This window comes from Panthera uncia, chromosome F1 (assembly GCF_023721935.1).
Source record: "Panthera uncia isolate 11264 chromosome F1, Puncia_PCG_1.0, whole genome shotgun sequence".
Lineage (NCBI taxonomy): Eukaryota > Metazoa > Chordata > Mammalia > Carnivora > Felidae > Panthera > Panthera uncia.
Genome location: NC_064813.1, coordinates 41261886 through 41274330, shown reverse-complemented (window position 1 = coordinate 41274330; position 12445 = coordinate 41261886). Strand labels below are relative to the sequence as shown.

The window sequence follows — 12445 nt, the reverse complement described above, 5'->3', positions numbered from 1 at the left end:
CTGATTCTCCATCAGGTTCTTCCTCTGAACTCTTCCACTTAGGCCTTTCTCTTGCTACCATTTTTTAGTAATCATTTGTACTTGGTAATTAGTCTGTACCCATGGAAGGTCCTGCAAAGCGGAGGGAGGGGCTATATAGCCAACCCCAGAGGACATGGGGTGGGGGTAGGGGGCCCTGGCCTGGGATAGTAATGTCACTGCTGTGGCCTGGCCCCGAGGGTGCTTCTGGCCCTGGGGAGAGCAGTCGAATGCTTAGTCAAAGCCCAGACACAGGACTTGCTGCTCACACATCACTCCTTTTCCAACCCAACCCACCTCCTGACAGAAGAGGGAAAGGGGTGAAGGACCGTTAAGGGGGTCTTTCCTGATGATCACGGGACTGGGCCTGTGATCTGGTGCAGGGGTTCATTTCATCCTGGATACCTTGGCCTTGAAGACCCCAGGAGACTCCCCCGGGCAGGGGAGAAGCCAGGGATGGCGTTGTCCAGGCTGGGGGACAAGCGAGGGCCCTGGAAGCACCACCCTGCCGACCCCTTCCTGGGGCGGTAGAATCGACTCCACCTTTTTCCCAAGGGTGCGAAGCCCCCAAATGCTGTCCAGTGACCTGACCTCCAAGATTTTCCCCTGACCTGTGCTGGGGAGACCCCATCGTGTCTCCGCCAGCAGCCTACTTCCGTGTCTTCCAGAGTGACTTTCCTCTAGCTGCGTGGGGTCCGTTACAGCAGTGGGTGATTGCCCTGCTGACTGACTCTGGTCTGTTTCCAGGCGTCTCACTTCTTCTGGGCACTCTGGGCCCTCATCCAGAACCAGTTCTCCACCATCGACTTTGATTTCCTCAGGTGAGTGCAGGGGCCAAGTTGGGGCGGCAGAGAGTGGGGGGGAAAGGAAAAGCTTGAGCCGAGGGCGTGGGGGCAGAGAACAGGCCAGAGAGCATCCAAAGTCCCGTCCTCCGGTCTGCTAACTTGCTCCCATTCCAGCCAGCCCGTAGCCGGTGAGGTCACCACTCTAGGGGAAACACGTGAGCCGAGAGTACCACTCTGAAAGTGGAAGTTCTCGAACCCTCCCCTCGTGCCTGGTAGGAGACCGCTTTTCCTACTACATCCTACGACCTCTTTTACTGCCCCTGCTCTCCTGCCAGCACTCGTAGCCACGGGGCCTGGTGGTGAATGGAACTGTCCATTCCGTGACAGAGGAGACAGAGTTCCAGAGAGTGGAGGTGGCTCAGTGAGGTCACTCAGGGTTTAGCGCTTACTGTGTGGGCTGTCAGACCTCCTTCCGTGATGTATTGGGGTCTGTACTGAAACCATACTTGGATATTGACCGCTGGCTCCACCGTGTAAGGTACAGATGTCTCTAAGGACCGGGAGTCCTTTTTGTCCTCCATTCTGGTCCAGTCTTCTTGCCCTTTCCTCCCCCCACCTGGCTTCACAGTGTGCACAACAATTAGAGAAATGCAAAGCACAGCCACCGTGAGCTGTCACCTCACGCCTGTCAGGACAGCTGCTCACAAAGTGTTGGTGAGAACGCAGAAAATTGGAACCCTTGGGCACTGCTGGGGGGGGAACGTAAAACCGTGCAGCTGCTGGAGAAAACCATGCTGTGCTTCCTTAAAACGTTAAAAATAGAGTTCCTGTGCAATCCAGCGTTCTCACCGCTGGGTACGTGGCCAGAATGGAAAGCAGGGTGTCAAAGAGATACCTGCACGCCCATGTCGATAGCATTATTCACAACAGCCAGGAGGCAGCCGTGGATGGCTGAGTAGATAAGCAAAATGTGGTATGCACCGACGATGGAATATTGCTCAGCCTTTTAAAGACAGGAAATCATGTCACGTGCTACAACGTATGACCTTTGAGGACATGGTACTAAGTGAAACAAGCCAGTCCCCAAAAGATCGATACCGTAGGATTCCACTTTCATGAAATAACTAAATTAGGGGGCGTTCAGTCACTAGAGCCTGTGACTCTTGATCTCAGCGTTGTGTGTTCGAGCCCCACCTGTGCGGTGGAGTTTGCTTGAAATTTAAAAAAGAAACCGAGTGGAGGGGTGGTTGCCAGGGGCTGGGAGGAGGGGGATGTGGGAAGTTGCTGCTTCATGGGTACAGAGTTTCAGTTTTGCAAAACGAGAAAGTCCCAGAGATCTGTTGCATAACGATATAAGTGTACTTAACACTGCTGAACTCTTAAAAAAAAAATTGGGGAAGAGCAGCTCCAGTCTGATCTAAGAAGAAAAATAAAATAGTTGAAGTAAAAAAAACCAAAACATCCGTCTGCCCTGGGGTTGAGCTGGTGAGACTTCCTTGTGGTGTGAGCGCCCCCAGTGGGGCCCAGTGGCTTTTCTTCTCACTGCAGGCTCCCTCTGGTCTCCTGGCAGGTACGCAGTGATCCGATTCCACCAGTACTTCAAGGTGAAGCCCCAGGTGTCAGCCTTGGAGATGCCAAAGTGACCAGCTTCCCCATCTCTCCCCTACCCATGCCTGGCAGGACCTGTGCTCCAGGGTTCACTTCTGCTCTGGGGTCCGCGCCCTCGGACAAGGTGGGAGAGGGGACAGGTGGGTGTCCAGGGCGAAGGCTCCGCCCCTGCCCCCAGTGGAAGCTGCTGGAGACCACATTCTTTTGTTGGGAGGGGCTGAGACGCCCCGGCTCTGGGGGGGTCCCCTACACCTTGCCAGATTGGGGGGTGGTGGGGTGGGGGGATTGGGGAAGTGCCTGTAGTCGGCGGGGGGCCTGGACCACAACCACCCCTTGGGAAGCCCAGTATTCACGGCCTCGGGCCATGCTGGAATCTGGGCTGCCTTAGATGTGTCTTTGACCTTCCTGGCTTAGGGGAAAGGGGAAGGTGGGAGGGCTCCTTTCTACCTCCAGTGCCCTGAGCCTCCGGCCCATCTCCCCCTGCATGCCCCACGTGGGAGGTGCTGAACCCAAACCAGCATCATGCCATCTCTGACAGATGGATGTACATAGCTTGGGGGGGATGGTCTAGAACTGGGTTTGACGGCTCCCCCCCAAGCCGCCTCATCTGAGATCCCTCCCTTTCTCCAAGCCAGATCCAGTCAAACAGCCCCTTCCCAGACCTCAGCCCCAGGACCCGTGCTTCCCTCCCTCACCCTTTTTGCTCTGTTGCTCGTGTTCGGTCCCTCTGCCACCCACCAGGAGGGAAGGCAAGGGAGGGGTGATGTCCTGGGGCTCCACGGCCCGGCTTTGCTTCGTGTTTGGCCCCAGGGGGTGTAGCAACGGGTGGGGTGGCCAACAGCAGCCAGCAGACTCCTGCCTTGTGCCCTCCAGGCCCTCATTTCCAAGATTTGTCTACCTTCTGTCCTAAAGTTGACCCAAGGTCTTCCCACTAGGAAATTAGTGGGCGCTAAGGGGCGGGGGGACCTCCAGGGCTCGCCCGGGCACATGAGGGCCTGGGTCGGAGGGGTCGTGAAGGTGCTGAGCTCATGGCCCCAGCTTCTCAACGGCCACCACCTCCTTTCTGCCCTCACGGCCTCCTGGCTCTGGCCCAAAAAGTGACTCATTTGTAAATTCTCATGGTTTTCTGCATTAAAATGGCCATTTCTGGACCACTCTGGTGTCTGAGTGCCTATGGTGAGGATCTGATGTATAGGGTATGACTAGTTCTCCTGCAGTGGGGGTCGGGGGGTGCTGCAACCTGCTTCTTCATGGTCTTTCCACCCCGGTCTCCATGCGCCTGGCTCACCGAGGCCTGGCCGGCTGGTTTCCCTGCTCTTCTGCCTTTGACCGTCTGGCTAGAAGTGACCCCAGGAGGGTGCTGCTACCAGGGAGCTAGGCTGTGGCTTCCTGGCAGGTGGTGGTGAAGCAGTGGAGACCCTGAAGGGGGAGCACTCAAGACTCCCTCCCGGGCCACTGCTGGCTCCTAGCTGTTGAGGGGGAAGGATGCTGTCCTGCTGGCTAGCCCGCAAGGATGATTTCTGGACCCGAGGTGTCGCTTTCTCACAAGGCCGGACGGGCGGGAGAGAAGCTCCAAGGTGAGCGGGGCTGCCCCCTCTGAGCAGCCCAGGTTGCTATGGCTGCACTCCTTCCGCGGCCCCCCAGAAGGTACCCAGTGCCCTTAAGAGTGGCAACAGCAGTGGCTGCCTGCCAGGTAGACTCTGGCTGTTTGGCTTTTGCCGACAAAAGTACCAGATGCCATGGCAACCGCTGGAGCTGAGCTGGCCCCTTCAAGGTCACGGTGATCCAGTATGGCCGGGCCCCCAGGCATAGCCGTCCCAAGCCCAGGAAGGGTAGTCACGGAGGACGCGGGGAAGGATGTGCCCCGGCCTGGGGACCATGCCAGGGCTGGGCAGGTAGGGCCCCTGAGGGGTACCGTGGGGTCAGGTGCTCATGCACGGGGCCTTCTCGTGAACTAAACAGCAGTGCCCACCCTCCTTGTTCCTCTCAGAGCCACCTCTGGAGCTGAGGGCAGAAATAACCACTGTGAAGGCAGCTTCGTTCCCAGCCTCCTGGGGCCTTGATGTCACAGCGTTGGAGACGGTTTGCAGTGGTGAGCAGGAGCTGGCCGGGACAGGGCCCCCCGGGTACCATCCTGTGCCCCTACAGCCCTGGCCACCAGCTGCACCAAAGGACTTAAGCTGCAGGTACCATCTCACTGCCTTGGAGAAAACATCCTCATCACTCCAGTTCTCCAGGGGAGTGGGCAGGTGGGGGGAGGGGGGAGCTCAGGACACCCCTCCCCCTCAAAGCCTGGAGTCCTGTCCTTTCACTGCCACCCCAGACTAACCAGCACCCCTGCCCCCTGGTTCCGAGGGCCAGGCTGTGGCAACTCCGGGAGGAGGGCAGGGCTCCACTCCCTCAGACCTTCCTTAGGGTCTAGCAGGAGCTCGGACCCTCGGCCTTTGTAGGAGACAGAGCAGAGGCTCACGCCCCAGCCTCCCTGGTCCTGACCAGCATCTTCTATTCCCGGCCTCCCTGCCCCTGTTGTGCCTCTCGGGGAGACAGGGCTCCAACCAGAGGTCTTCGTGGAGGGCTCTGTCCATCCTAAGAGGATGTGGGGCATGTGAATCCAGCAGCTGGAAAGGAGGGCAGGATAAGGGATCCTATAGTAGGAGGAGGACAGTATTGGCCTCAGTCTCCCCTAAGGCCACAGAGGACTTGGGAAGAGGGAAGGGAGACGAACTCAGGACTGGCAGGCAGGGTGTGAGGGGGAGCCAGGCTGGGAGTGTCCTGACGGACTGCCCTGATTTGGTTAGGAACACAGTGTGCGGGGTGGTGTGGCCCGGAGGGTGGGAGGCCAGGACAGAGGAAGTTAAGATGATGAGCAATTCTCCCCCCTGACCGCTAGAGGGTGTCTTTCCCTGGGTGGCCAGCGAGGCTCGAGAGGACAGGGGGTTGTGAGGACAAGGAGAGGAGACCCAAAGCTCCGGGAAGGTAGGCTGGGAAAAACCAGCAAAGGCCAGTAGCCAGGACCCTCCCTAGATCAAAAGGCCAGGACTTCATTCCTTGACGGAATCAACCACATCTAACTTCTACCACCTCCCTGGTTGTGAACACACAACCTCTCTTAATCCAACCCAAATCTAACTTCCATTGGAATTGCCCTTCAGCTTTGATGCTCCATTCCACCTTAAGGGGATTAATTTTTGACCCTAAGAGTTGGTCTGTTTATCAATCATTATCAATATGCACTTTGAAAGTTGGTTATCAGCCCTTTGAAGTCCAATGGACTGTCCTCTTAGATACATGTTTGAAATCCTCCTTCAAAACCTGAGGTCACAGAGCCCTGAAGCACAGCACTAGCTCCCTTGCTTCATTAATCAGTATCCTGGGGGCCTCCTACATGGGAAAAGGCTCATGTGGATGGCCCGAGCCCAGGATGAGGGCCCACAGCTTTCATGAGATTTTCAAAGGGCTCCTTCTCCACAAGGGGACAAGAATTGTGGGTAAAGCTTAGCCTCGGTGTTTTCAGATGAGCATGATGAAGCCCAGAGGAGACACTGGACCCTCTGCCAAGGCCACGTGGCTACTTCTAGAGAGAACCCAAGTTTCCCTGACCCCCTGCAGTGCTCTCGCTACTGCCTTTTTTAGGATCTGGGTGGGCAATCTGTGGAGGGTCTGGCTTACCTCCTTGAGGCAGGGGCAGTGTCTTCGCAGTGCAGGCTCTGTGGGTGGTGGCAGTCACTCCAGAGGCTTGGTCTGGTCTTCCCTGGCCTCCCAGGCCCGAAGCTCCCCAGTGTCGCCACAAGGGGGCAGTGGTGGCTGGGCTGGCGGCACAAGTAGAAATTCTGGACCTGGGCCAGCCTCCCTCCCTCCCCCGCACAAGGGCCAGATTCTGAAATGGTCTGTCTTTATTATGCCAACAGAAAACAAAAATATCCCCCAAGTGTAAACAGGAGAAATGTGCTGGTTAAGTTACTCATCATTATCTTATTATTAACAAAATAAAGCACTATCTATGTTTACAGTCATAAAAAAAGAAACAGCCTGGAGAGAAGTTGGGCTGGAGGGAAAGGGGGGGGGGTAGGGAGAAGATGGGGGGCAGGCCCAGAATCCACATCTGCCCCTGTGGGATTTGGGGTTCCCTTCCCACCCTGATCCAAGGGCTGTTCTGGATCTTTGGAGTCAGGTGCCAGCGGGATGGGATTTTCTTAGGGAAATGACCTGTCCCAAGTGAGCAGGAGGAGCTGAGGCGAGGTCCCCAGTGTTAGTAGGGGAGAGGAGAAGGCTGGTGGAGAGGCAGTCTTCCCCTCGCTGACCCCTTCCAAGAATGAGGAGCCCCCTCCCACTCCCTACTCACCAGCTGCCATGGGGGGAGCCCTACTCTCCATCAATCCTCCTGTCCCCAACTCCTGGCACTCAGGTTGGGACCAGGGACTGGGGCACCAAGACAGAGGCTCTTGAAGGCTGAACACATTCCCACATTGCTCGGAGCTAAAAATGGCTCTGTGGGAACCCACCCTAGGGCAGAGTCGGGGCGGGAGTGAAGGGACGGTCAGGAGAGGTCAGGGCGGCTGGTGGGCCCAGGGGCTGACCAGGGGCCTTACGGAAACCCAGGCTGACCAGCGATGTCAAAAGGGGCAGAGGCCGAGGCCAAGAAAGGGACAGAGACAGAAGAACAGCCCTGCAGAGAAACAAGGACAGGAACACAAGGACACACAGAACCTGAGACACCCAGACTGACAAAGAGGTAGCAATTTGGGGACAATGAAGCACAGGAAGAGGCCCCCAGAGAAGCAAGAGGTGGCATCGAGAGAGACACCCACAGGAACTCAGCAACGGTGCCTGGCACACAGCAGGCACTCAATAAATACCTTGTGCAATGAATGAGCGGATGGAAATACACACACGAGCATGTGCACACACCTACATATACACACGCACACACACTTCCAGCAGCCAGAGGCACAACAGGCTGGGCAGGAGATATAAAGACAGCGAGGGACAGCCAGACCTTTCTGCACAAAGTGATCCTATGATAGAGGAGCGATCTGGTGGCGAGGTGGGGTGGGGCGCGTGAGGAGGGGCGTGGGAGGGAGGGAGGGGGTTGGTCCTACAGGGGCTGGTCCAGCCAGGACAAGAATGGAAACAAAGCGCGTGGCCCCAGGAGGACAGGTCTGGAGCTGCCATACCCCGGGGGTGATAGACCTGCAGGAAGGGAGGGTCACACAGTGTCCGCTGGCCACGAGCCCCAAGGGCCATGGCGCTCGGCCCATCGCCACTCTACAGGTCCTGCCCACCTCGGCCAGCAGCTCCTCGGGTGCAGCCACAGGGGAGGTGGTGGGGCATCTCCCCTCAGGAGGCTATCTACACGTGCACAGCTGTGCCCGTCTCCCGGGCATGTCCAAGTACCAACGTAGTCCAGGCCGGCTGGCTGTGCCCATCGGCTTGGGGCCGGGATCAGTCTGTAAGCACCACCAGCTCCCCATCGCTCTTCTCCTCGCCCTCCGAGTCCTCGTCCTCGCTGTACCGGTACATCTCGCCGTCAGCCACCGAGTGCCTGTCTTCTGCGGCCTCACCCTCCTCCCTGAGGCTGCAAGTGTTGACGATGACAGGCATGTTGGGGTCCAGGCTCCGGGGCACATAGTGCTCCACCAGGGGTTGAGCCAGGGGCACGCCTGCCACCCGAGGGTACAGGACATCGGAGGAGCTCATCTGCAGCTGGCCGGCCTGGGGGCTGCGGGGGCAGAGAAGCAGCACGCGGGCAGATGGACCCCCACTTTGCGCCCCCAATCCAGCTCCCCTCCAGCCTGCTTCAGGGCATGCCCTCCCACCCCAAGACCCTTACGGCTCTGAGACACGCACACAGCCACCTGGCTCGCTTGCTGACGGCCAAGTTCATTGTCCGCAACAGAGGACACATGCTTACACATGCAGGCCCAGGAACCTAAGGGTGTTCAACAGCTATTCCTGGAGGTTCCTGTGTGAATCCAGTTTTCGGAAGTTCTATATTTCAATGCCCCGGGGCGGGGGCGAGGGCGGGGGCAGGGGGAGGAGCCCCGTTTAGAAGAATCCATGCAGGTGCTTGCTTTTGTCAAGTCGGGAATCCTCTGTATAATAAGCACCTTCATTCTTAGTACCCTTGAGTTTTTTTTTTTATTGAGTTGGTGATTCACAGGCACGCTTCTCCAGGTACACGTGGCCAGTCTCCCACAGTCAGTTACAATCCTATACCCTGAGCCACCGGGCCACCCCTGCGGCCACACACGCAGGCCCAGGCAGACACAGATAACGCCCACACACATCGATGCTCCAAGCCGACAGACAGCACCGCTGGAGTCACACTCAAAAGCATGCACGCCACACACTAGTGGCCACTCACAGGAGCAGCAGGGGCACAGGCACACGCACAGGGGGTCAGCCGCCTACGGAGGGCCTACTCACGGGGTCACGTAGCTCTGGCGGGCGTCCTGGCGCCGGGTCCTCATCAGGGCTTTGTATTCGCCCACCCGCAGCCGCTTGCCCTCCACGATGCAGGTGCGCTTGGGCCGAGGCTTGTACTTATAGTCCGGGTACTTTTCCAGATGCTGCCGGCTCAGCCTCGCCTGCTCCTCGTAGTAGGGCTGCTTCTCCTGGTTGCTCATGGACTTCCAGCGGGAGCCTGGCCCGGCCCCCGAGGGGCGGGTGGGGGGGGGCAGGCGGTCAGTGCTGGGCTTGGCTGACCACCCTCAGCCCCCTGCATGCCCCAAGATTTTGGTCCCCAGATGGGTCGACTAGGTGATGTGCAAGCATTTAGCAAGGACCCGGCCCAACGTGGGTGCCCCTCGGATGTCCAGTTGAGCAAATGAATGAATGAAGCTGGCATGTATATGGGTGGGTGTCCACATACGGAGTAACCACATGCCAAACTACCCAGCAACTTCTGGGAGGCCTCTGGTCTGCGTGATTTGCATGAACAGAAGAGCAGCCAACCCCAGGCCCCCTGCTGAGGACAAACTACCTTGTGAACTCTTGGTTCACAAGAGACAGAAGAGCCTCAGTCTTGAAAACAGCTGCCACCTTCTAGCCCCACCCCACCTGCCTCCTTGGCTTCCAATCAGGACACAGAATTTTTGAAAAAAAATCTTTCTACTAGGAGCACCTGGGTGGCTCAGTCCCTTAAGCAAGTTCGGCTCAGGGCATGACCTCACGCTTCATGGGTTCGAGCCCCGCGTCGGGCTCTCTGCTGACAGCTCGGAGCCTGGAGCCTGTTTCAGATTCTGTGTTTCCCTCTCTGCCCCTCCCCCATTTGTGCTCTCTCTCGAAGATAAACATTTTTAAAAAATTAAAAAACTTTCTACTAGGACACTTGACTGGCTTAGGCAGAACAGCATCCAACTTAAAAAAAAAAAAAAAAAAAAAGAGAATCCAACTCTTGATCTTGGGGTCATGAGTTCAAGCCCCATGTTGGATGTATAGATTAAATATATAACATTAAAAAACAAAACACCTTTCTAGGGACAGCCCAAGAACACCAATCTTCCCTGTTTCCTGCCAGAGCCAGAGCTCCAAAGGTCCAGGCAAACAGAACAGCTTAGGGAGAGATCAGGGGCTAAAGAATGTATACACACGTACCACACTCCTCAGTTCTTGGGGTGCAGAACAACCCTACAATGGTACGACACCCCAGGACCCAGCTGCCCCACGTCGTCCTGCCTGACCCCCACACCCCACCAGACTCCTCTGGAGCTCAGCGTGACGGGGACGGTCGCCCAGCAAGCCCCAGGTAAACCCAGCTGGCTCCTGCCACCAGGTCTTGCTGGCATGGCCCCTGGAGCCCCTACCCACTGGCCCTTACCAAGGATCTTGCTGATGCTGGAGTTGTGCATGTCCGGGAAGGCTTGGAGGATCTTCCTTCGCTCATCTTTGGCCCACACCATGAAGGCATTCATGGGCCTCTTGATGTGGCTGCTGTTCCGGGACTCAGGAAAGTGGCGGGAGCCTGGGGGACAGGGGTGGAGTCAGCCAGGCAGCGCAGCCCCTCTGGGGTAGGGCTGGCAGAGACCTCCCTTACTTGACCACTAGGGGGTGACGGGGAGGCTCCCATGCAGCCAGGGACACCGGAAGCAAGACCTCAGCAGAGGTCCAGCCAGGGACCCAGAGACTGACAAGGGACTGACAAGGGACAGACACGGGAGGGGACCTCAGAGACAGACCGTGGGAGAAAAGGCACTGGGGAGAGACACAACCTGACCCACCCTGGCCCCTGTAGGAAGCAGACGTGGGCCCTCCCGCCCATCAGCCCGACGCCCTGGGCCCTCACCATCCATGTCGCAGCCCAACATGGCTTCTTCGAGGGGGTGCACACAACTCTCCTCCAGCCGCTCCTTAGCCGGGGACGTGTCCAGGCTGATGAGGTCCTGGGGTGGACAGATGAAATCTGTACATCGGCCCCTCTGCATCACCCCACAGCCATCCCTCCAGTAAACTCAGACCGGGTCTTCAACCCCAGCCCCCAACCTTCCCTGCGCCCTGCCCCCAGTGCAGGGGGGCCCCCCATACCTTGCGGAAGGGGGTACTGGGGGAGCTCTCTAAGGTCCCACTGTGGCCATGCAGCAGCTGTCGAGCATCCTGAATGGCTTTGGTGACAGCGTCCCCTTCACCGAGGAAGCCTATGGGAAAGGGGGGGGAGAGGAGGAGGAGAAAGGGGGGGCGGGGGAGCAGAGGGGGTCAGTCCGGTTCACACCAGGTCACTCCTGCGAGTTATTCACGGGGTTGGTGCTGCCTGTTGCCCCTCCCGGACAGCTGCCCTGCACATGCCCAAGGGGGCGCTGTTTACACTGGCTGTGGCGCACTGGGCCAGGACACTAGAACAGAGAATCGCACTCCCTGAAATTGTGCAACTCAGCGGCCTGGAGCCCCGAGGGGGGGGTGCCCAGCCAGATGTGGGGTCGGGGAGAGGAAGCAGGGGATCTTCTGAGACAGTGGAGAAACTAAAAGAGGCCAAAGACAGCAGGTCTCACCCCTTGTTTTACAGAAACTGTAACCCGCAGAAGGGAAGGACGTGCCCAAGGTCGTATCACGCACTCCCGGCAGAAAGCTTACCCAATGGCAGACTGGGCGGGCTGGACTGTAGGTCCCGTGTGGGGGCCCCATGGCTGGGGGGGCGGGGTCCACAGTTCATCTTCAGGCTGGGGGAGCTGGAAGCATTGGGCAGCTCGGGGGCCTTGGGCTTGGCTGTGAGGTTCAGGGGCTGGGAGGGCTCCTGCGGGAGACCCAGAGACCAGAGGCTGAGACACCCCCCCACGGAGGCGCAAGAGGGGACACGTGGCCACAGACAGAAAGACAAACCTACCCGGAACAGACAAGGGCGCGGCAGGAAAGGAAGAGACAGCGGGAACAGGTGAAGGGGAGCACGGGACCCCGCCCCCCGCACCCCCGTCACAGGCAAGGGAGGCAGCCGAGGGCTGGGGTGCGGAGCGGTACCTGCAGGGGGTGGTGGGCAGCTACGGCCCCGGGCCTCTTCACCACCGGGGCGGGGGGGCTGTGTAGCAACTGCAGGGGGTACTCCGCTACGGAAAAGGCGGCAAGGAGAAAAGTCCTGGATGAGCACAGAACAGCAGACGCCCTGCTTGACGAGGTCCCAGCAGCAGCAGGCGGGCAGAGGCCTGAAGCTGGCCCAGCTTGCTTCCAGCCCAGGCCTTCCCCAGCCCCCGAGTGCTGCTGGAGGCCTCCGATGCCCTCATCCCCCCCCTGCCCTGCACACTGATCGGCATCTCCACCCTTTTCTTGCCCTTCCCAACCCAACGGTGACCCGAGGGCAGGTACACACCGGCTCGTTCTACGGACGCTTGTGTTTCGTACCTACTACATGCAGGGTACAAAGGCAGCTTCCCGGGGGTGATCCCGCTCGGGCACGAGCTCACAATAATCCCTAGTGTGTGGCGTAGAACCGGCGCTCAGGACATCACCCCATTTTACAGATAAAAGACACGGAGACCAGGAGACGTTATGTGGGTTGCCCACACGGCTCAGAAGTGGGAGCCCTGACATTTGAACCCAGCCCATCCTTT

General features: G+C 58.4%; 2 protein-coding genes across 4 annotated transcripts in view; one reads left to right on the top strand and one right to left on the bottom strand.

Annotated features, from left to right (window-relative positions):
* ETNK2 (ethanolamine kinase 2) overlaps positions 1–12445 on the top strand; it is a 407034-nt gene that overhangs the window by 14532 nt on the left and 380057 nt on the right. Inside the window, exons 7-9 of one of the 2 annotated variants that reach the window (XR_007458826.1) lie at positions 766–839; positions 2374–2551; positions 4402–6476. Coding sequence is in view for 1 of the 2 variants with exons in the window: in XM_049634435.1 (XP_049490392.1) it covers positions 766–839; positions 2374–2446 (147 nt within the window). In the remaining variant the exon portion in view is untranslated. Of the gene's footprint in view, positions 1–765; positions 840–2373; positions 3563–4401; positions 6477–12445 lie in introns of those variants that run through there. The other variant, XM_049634435.1, reaches the window with a different exon arrangement.
* Positions 6364–12445, bottom strand: part of SOX13 (SRY-box transcription factor 13) — a 46005-nt gene continuing 39923 nt past the window's right edge. For both annotated transcript variants that reach the window (XM_049634430.1, XM_049634431.1), the window contains exons 8-14: positions 11859–11944; positions 11478–11637; positions 10935–11044; positions 10696–10792; positions 10231–10374; positions 8838–9054; positions 6364–8130 (exon numbers count right to left, since the gene is read on the bottom strand). In XM_049634430.1, the coding sequence (XP_049490387.1) occupies positions 7854–8130; positions 8838–9054; positions 10231–10374; positions 10696–10792; positions 10935–11044; positions 11478–11637; positions 11859–11944 (1091 nt within the window). In that variant the 3' untranslated portion in view covers positions 6364–7853. The remainder of the gene's footprint in view (positions 8131–8837; positions 9055–10230; positions 10375–10695; positions 10793–10934; positions 11045–11477; positions 11638–11858; positions 11945–12445) is intronic.